Source organism: Vicia villosa, unplaced genomic scaffold (genome assembly GCF_029867415.1).
Source record: "Vicia villosa cultivar HV-30 ecotype Madison, WI unplaced genomic scaffold, Vvil1.0 ctg.003588F_1_1, whole genome shotgun sequence".
NCBI lineage: Eukaryota > Viridiplantae > Streptophyta > Magnoliopsida > Fabales > Fabaceae > Vicia > Vicia villosa.
Window position 1 is genome coordinate 189072 of NW_026706246.1, and position 6511 is coordinate 195582.

General features: G+C 33.8%; 1 protein-coding gene across 1 annotated transcript; it reads right to left on the reverse strand.

The window, feature by feature from the left end:
* Positions 1-745: 745 nt before the first annotated feature.
* Positions 746-3204, reverse strand: LOC131641223 (uncharacterized). The gene is made up of 4 exons (XM_058911525.1): positions 3049-3204; positions 2727-2823; positions 1128-1189; positions 746-1052 (listed from the first exon to the last, which is right to left on the reverse strand). The coding sequence occupies exons 1-4, from the start codon at positions 3119-3121 to the stop codon at positions 976-978; spliced, it is 309 nt and encodes a 102-aa protein (XP_058767508.1). The 5' UTR covers positions 3122-3204; the 3' UTR covers positions 746-975.
* Between the last annotated feature and the right edge of the window lie 3307 nt (positions 3205-6511).

Genomic DNA, 6511 nt, shown 5'->3' on the forward strand with positions numbered 1-6511 from the left:
GTTAGAGAATCTGTATCCTTAAGGGATGGGTTTAAGATTAAGGTTGAATTCCTTAATTTGGCACTCTATGGTGTGGTCTATTTAGAAATTACTAATTCATGAAAAAATTAGTAGATTCTATTTTTGCAAGTGGTATCTTAGTAAGATTTCTTGTTACTCCTACACTTTTTATGAGCAATTAGCAAAATTTATTCCCTGCCACCGATATAGGCTTCAAGGATTTCTTTTTCAAACTCGAAGAGGTTTTATGGTGGCTGGAGAATTTGTGTTGTTTTCTCAAATGATGTGAACCGCCAGTATCCAGTTTCGATTAGGGATTGGGATCATTCTTTCTTTTCTCTGATGTATTCAAGCTTGTGTGATTCTTCTACTTATTATTATTGAGGTTTTATTGTGTGGCTGTTTTGTTTTCTTTTCTTGAATCGCAGAACACCTTTGGTGTCTTATATCCAATCAAACAACCAACTCAAACATTCTTGTATATTTCAGGACCACTAGACCAAACAACACACTCACCATAAAATTAGTTACACCATACTTGTAAATTTTACACAAACATTCAATCACACTTCACCATCTTATCCCATCATATTATTTCTTCAAACGTGTTCTACAATAATAAGATGGTGAAATATAAATAAACGTCCAGAAAAGCTTAACTTTACATTGTTAATCTATAGTTATTAAACTTCAAAAAATGACACTGTTTAAATTTATATATCGATGTGCAAACAACCTTCAATAGTTTCAAATAGAATCGGAATGATATGCTGTAACACAGCATCATAAACTTTAATTAGCATTCTATTCTTGTTTTTGGTTCAGCAAACAAGCTGGAAGAAGCCATTACATACCATGTGAAACAAACCAAAAATCAAACTGCCAAAACAAATTTACATACTTTCCACCAGCAACTTTGATATATAGAATCTCCAGGCATTATTACCCTTCACCAACGCAGCAAGAATGATAGAATCACCGGTTCTTGAAAGAATCCATTTTTTGGGGAAGGTCCTTAAGCTGCTCAGCAAGTTCTTGTCGCTTCTGAATAGCTGCCACAATAACAAGACGGTCAAACTGACTTGTTCACATGATCAATATATAAGGAAATCATTTGCTACTACTACCTTTCTTTGAAATATCTTCGATATTCTTTGATGTCCTCACAGCAAACCTCTGAAATGCAGGACTGCAAAACCACAGTGAAATGTTAACATGAGAAACATGATGGAAAGCAAACAAGAACTATGCAGTAACTACATAAAATGAATTTCTCTTAACTACTTGGATGATTAAAAAAGCAAGTAAACCTGGCCTATGAACACCTTAAATGCCATTAGTATAAACAATAAGTCTCACCGGTCAAACGGAATTCTAATCCAATCCAGTTTTGCATGATTCTGTGTATGTTTGGATAAATATTTGTCAAATATGATTCTAAATTAACTTGATTTCGTTAAAGAGTAAAAGTTGAATTTGAAGCAAAATGACTTTCGTCTAAATGTATTTGCTCTAAAATCAAACTTGATGTAAAACTTGGTTTAATTTTTTAATCATGTGAAATCATATGTAAAGTTACCATTTTTAGGAAAAAGAGAAGGTTGAAGACAAACTTAATTTAGGCATATTAACACATAACATGTCTTCTTTAACAAAAACATGTTTCTCCCATGTAAAAGAAAGTTGAGGAAACTGAGACAATCCCTCCACGGGTTAGGAAAGCTGGAAAAGATCCCTCATCACACCAGAAAAAACAGTCTGCTGGAAAGTGGTTGATATACAGTGATTTCAGATAAAGCTTTCGGAATATTAAATTGTATTTCAATTAATATAATAAGCAATATGAACAATAATTACTTCCAACTTAAATTACACAACTATATATTGTTTTATGCTTAATATATCGTTAGTTCAACTATTATAACATAGTATTCAAGAGCACTTTAAATATGAAATGCAACAGTGTCAAGTGTTGAGTACATTAATTAGAGTCCGGAGCTTATTTATAACTTTCAGAAGAGTAGCAAGAAGAGAAGCCGGAGAATTGGAGACAAAGATACTTAAATCCTAACTCGGAGATGAAAATTGGAGAACATGCATCTCATGTTTTTGGTACCTTTGGCATGCATTTCAATCATTAATACAAGCTAAAATTTTGATGCAATTTTGAAAAGCTATATATCTTAGCTTCACTCTAAATGTATGGCTACATACTTTTTAATATGGAAACAAACGGAGACTTAGATTTGCAAAGTTGGTTATGCAAAGAGGGAGTGCGGAAAATCACCAGCCTCGGCTAGAAGCAAGACCTACGAGAAGTGGTTGGGGGTTGATTCAACACGCGATCAAAAGAACGAACATGTTTATTTTCTTTATGTGAAAAGTGTGAGGAAGAAGATTATGGCATCAAACCCTATACAACAACAACCACCACCAAGCCTTATCCACTACGTGGGATTGGCTACATGAATCAAATCACGCCATAATGTTCTATCCAACTAATTAATCCCGAGATCTTTTTTAATAGTTTCTCTGATAGTTTTTTTAATGAAAGAGGTTCCCAAATATCGGCACAGACAAAACAGAAAATCTCAAATCCACAAAAATATAAGAAATTTTCGTCTCTCTACATGTTTCTCTAATGATCAGAAGAACCCTACAACCTCAACAATCATATGCATAAATCAAAAACTAAAATTTCAAAATTAAAAAAAAAAAAAAATCACCTGTTGGCAAGACCATTGACAACCACTTCATTCACGAAGTAAGAGATAACTCTATGCATAAAATTGCCGCCAGCCATGTTTTTCCTCAACGTCAAAACTGCATAACATTCAAAAATAAAATAAACAGTAAAAACCCTTAAATTTTCATGTCAAAAATTCAAAATTTTCACTGATTCGTCCAAAACCCTAGAATTATCCACCTCTAATTATCTCGTCCTACGTTCTTTCAGGGTAAAACGATAAAAAATCAAGGGTTTTTCGGTAACGAAAATCAGCTGATGATAAATGAGAAGAAAATTTCGAAATGATGTAAATTGCAAACCTTGATGGAATAAAGGGATTGATCGGAGGATTGTGATGTTATGGAAGATTGGAGATGTTCCTCGAAATCGCATTCAATTGCGAGACTCTAGCGTTGAGTTTCGTTTATATACGGGAAAGACGAAGACACGTGCAGGGTTTTTTAGCGGGATAAAACTGTAATTTCACAATTGTTTAGGTTGTCTTTGATTGAGATTATAATTTTTTTTATGACTCCACCATTTTATTCATCTTAATCTGAATGTATGTTACTCAATAAGTACCCGCCCGAATAGTGTTGGAGGAAGGAGAAGCCAAAATGTGGCTCGAGTAACGAAAATATTGGTGAGAATTTAAAGTAGGATTCCTACGCAAGGTTCGTCTATGTAGGGTAAGTCAGAGCCTAAGATCAAGTCAAAAGGTGTGGTCAATGGACAACAAGTTAATATTCTTGTACTGTCAATTGTTGGTACGGAGGGACGAAGGAGGCTAGGTTACCCGATCAACACTTCGCTTCAGAGGTGTGAAACAGTGTAAAATCAAATCACCCAAAAAGCCTTTGACCTCTCCCTGAATATAAGCACTCCTTGAATAGGATAATAAGCTAGCTTCTGGACTTGGTGTAACTTCACCGTCGAGAAACAAATAATAACTGCGTGCAATACTACCTATTTGACGAGATGTAATTTGCTTCTTTCCTTTACTTTATTGGGGTGTGAAGTAGTGTAAAACCTAATTACCCAAGAAGCATTAGCTCTCCCTGAAAAGGAGGTGATCCAGTCGCACCTTCCAGTACGTCTACCTTGTGACTAATATTTAAAGGGTTGCTCTTTCCACCCTTATGTGTTCTCCTCCATTACTTTAAAAAGTCTCAAATTCTTAGCGTCCGAAGATATATCTCCGGACACATATTTTTTACACACATTTAAGCTCAAATTGTTGAACCATCCTTATTTTACAAAAAAATGGGTCTGTTCGGAAATATATTTCCAGACACTATCCGGAGATGCATCTAGAGGTTCAACTTAAACAGTTGCAGATTTGTTACCTGAATATTTGTGTGTATTGAGTGAAATGCTAACTCTACAGATATAATGTTAATTGAAATTTACAAGCCTTAAAGACATGCAGTTTTCACTTAAACGTTAGGACACAACTAGCATTGTAGAACATATAACTTGGACAATATGCAATTACAGGCAAATCACAACAAGATTTTGCAGTCATTTTAAATGAGACAACATCCCATATGCAGACATAATGTAATCTTTTTATCATTGACAAAGACCTCATAAAATGCACATGATTTATAATCAATGATGAAAAGAAAGAAAGTTTATCTGAAAATAAAATAATACCTCTGTAGTGCGTATAAAGACATTTAAAGCAATCTGTGTGTGTTGAATGTATCTGGAGATGCATTTATGAGTAAATTTTTCAGCCAGAGGGGTGGATCTTAGAATAACGCATTCTAGTGTAATTTTAAATGCGTTCAGAGATGCATCTCTGAACATATGAAAGATATTTTTGGATTTTCAAGAGTGTGGAATGTACATATAAGGGTGGAAAGAGAAACCCTAAATATTTTAGTCCAAATGAAAAATAAAAAGTCTCTTGCTTTGAAGACTCCATCCAGTATTAAAAGTATTAAAGGAGATATATTAATGATTTTGTGTTTTTTTCAGAAATGGTTGAGACCTATTTATGTCTAGAATTCTAACTATTTAAGTGTAATATTGATGTCTTATTGAATCAATGAAAATTTTAAAATTTTATTTTATTTTTTTTCCTTTACAACCTTGATCATTATCTTAGCCCTAATAATAAACTATCATTGGTGCTCTCATTCTTTGATTCAATTCCTCCCAAACCTACAAATTCAATCTTGCTCATATACACATTGATGATGCAATCAACCACACTTATCATAAGATTGATGAGAGATTTCAAGTTCCTAATCAAAATTTGGAACAAAAATAGAGGAATATCCATACTAGAATGAATAGTTAGCAACAAACTCTGGATTCTCGACATGAACTTGTTACGACTCTCCTCACAAAACTGATGGTTCAAAGTGGAATACAACAATCCACTATTACTCACATAGTAACAACATCTTCTTCGAGTATATCTCCCACCTCTCCATTTCCCCTAGTTATGGACCTGTTATTACACTTATTGTTTCACCCACTAACTCTATATTTACTCATGTTAGCCACCCTTACCCACACAACTACACACTCTAATAATCCTACTTACCCTAATTTTACTGCTACGTTGGAAAACACAAAAACACAACCACCACCACCACTCTCATTCCTTCCCAAATCTTTATGGGATTCACCTACATCAATCTTCCAAATGTCTAAGCACGTCAATTTATATTATTCTCACTTCCCATCAATATCCTTCACCATAAATTCCTCAACATACTCAACAACCCCCATGTACAACTCTAAAATTGGAACTTGTTGTGTTTAATGGCTGAGACCCTTTAGAATGGTTATTTTAAGCATAATATTTTTCTTCAATTTTTTATCAATTGCTCTTGAAAATCAAATATCATAGGTTATTTTTTATATGAAGGGTGAAGCTTTATGTTGGTTTAAATGGATGCACTATAATCATTTGCTATTAGATTGGTTTTCCATTACAAAAGCTTTAGAATTATAATTTGACCCATCAATTTAAGCTAATCATAGAGCACAATTAATTAAGTTGAAACAAACGAGTTACGTTGCTAAATTTGAAAAGTTGGGAAATCAAGTTGTAGAATGCCTCAAGAAGCCTTTTTTAATTGTTTTATTTATGCTCTAGCACCTAAAATTATAAATTAAATGGACATTCCCAGACCTTTCTCAATTCCTCAAGCAATTAACTTTGCAAAACTCATTGAAGTCAAAATTAAAGATGTCAAGCTCAAATTTCAAAAACTCTTCTCTACCTCTTTCAACCACACAAACCCTAGCTTCCAAATCCCACTTATTGCAAAATCCCAAAACATATCTTTGCCATAACATATTCCTAACAATAAACCACATCCACATCCCAACCACCTAAACTTTATGACTCAAAAGTATCAGACACATTTACGATAATTGGAGCAGAACAACTAGTAACTGAAAGGTTTAAGTATGAACTAGTGGAGGTTTCTATTCTAACAAAGAGAGAGGAACCACTGCTCCTAAAATCACTAGACAAGCTTATAGGGTGATAATTTATATGAGTCATAGCGATAATAAAGTCTGGAAATGAGAAAATGAGCTTAATAAAGTCTGGAAATGGTAATGAGAAAATGGTGCCCGTAGAGGACGAGAGCAAGTGAAAAAAATAAATGTTAAATGCAAAGTGAAAAACGCTTCTTTTCAAAAGAAAGAAAACGCTAAGGCTAAGGGATTATGGAAATGAAGAAAATCTTCTCTCATAAAAGAGGAAGTTGACTTTTAAGAGTGCCAAAAAATTCACCCAAAGAAATAGGAAACCCT

Coding starts and splice junctions, on each gene's coding strand:
- LOC131641223 (XM_058911525.1), bottom strand. CDS start 3,121: ATGCGATTTCGAGGAACATCTCCAATCTTCCATAACATCACAATCCTC. Junction 1,190..2,726: donor GTCAATGGTCTTGCCAACAG/GTGATTTTTTTT, acceptor GTGGTTTTGCAG/TCCTGCATTTCAGAGGTTTG. Junction 1,053..1,127: donor CGAAGATATTTCAAAGAAAG/GTAGTAGTAGCA, acceptor TTATTGTGGCAG/CTATTCAGAAGCGACAAGAA.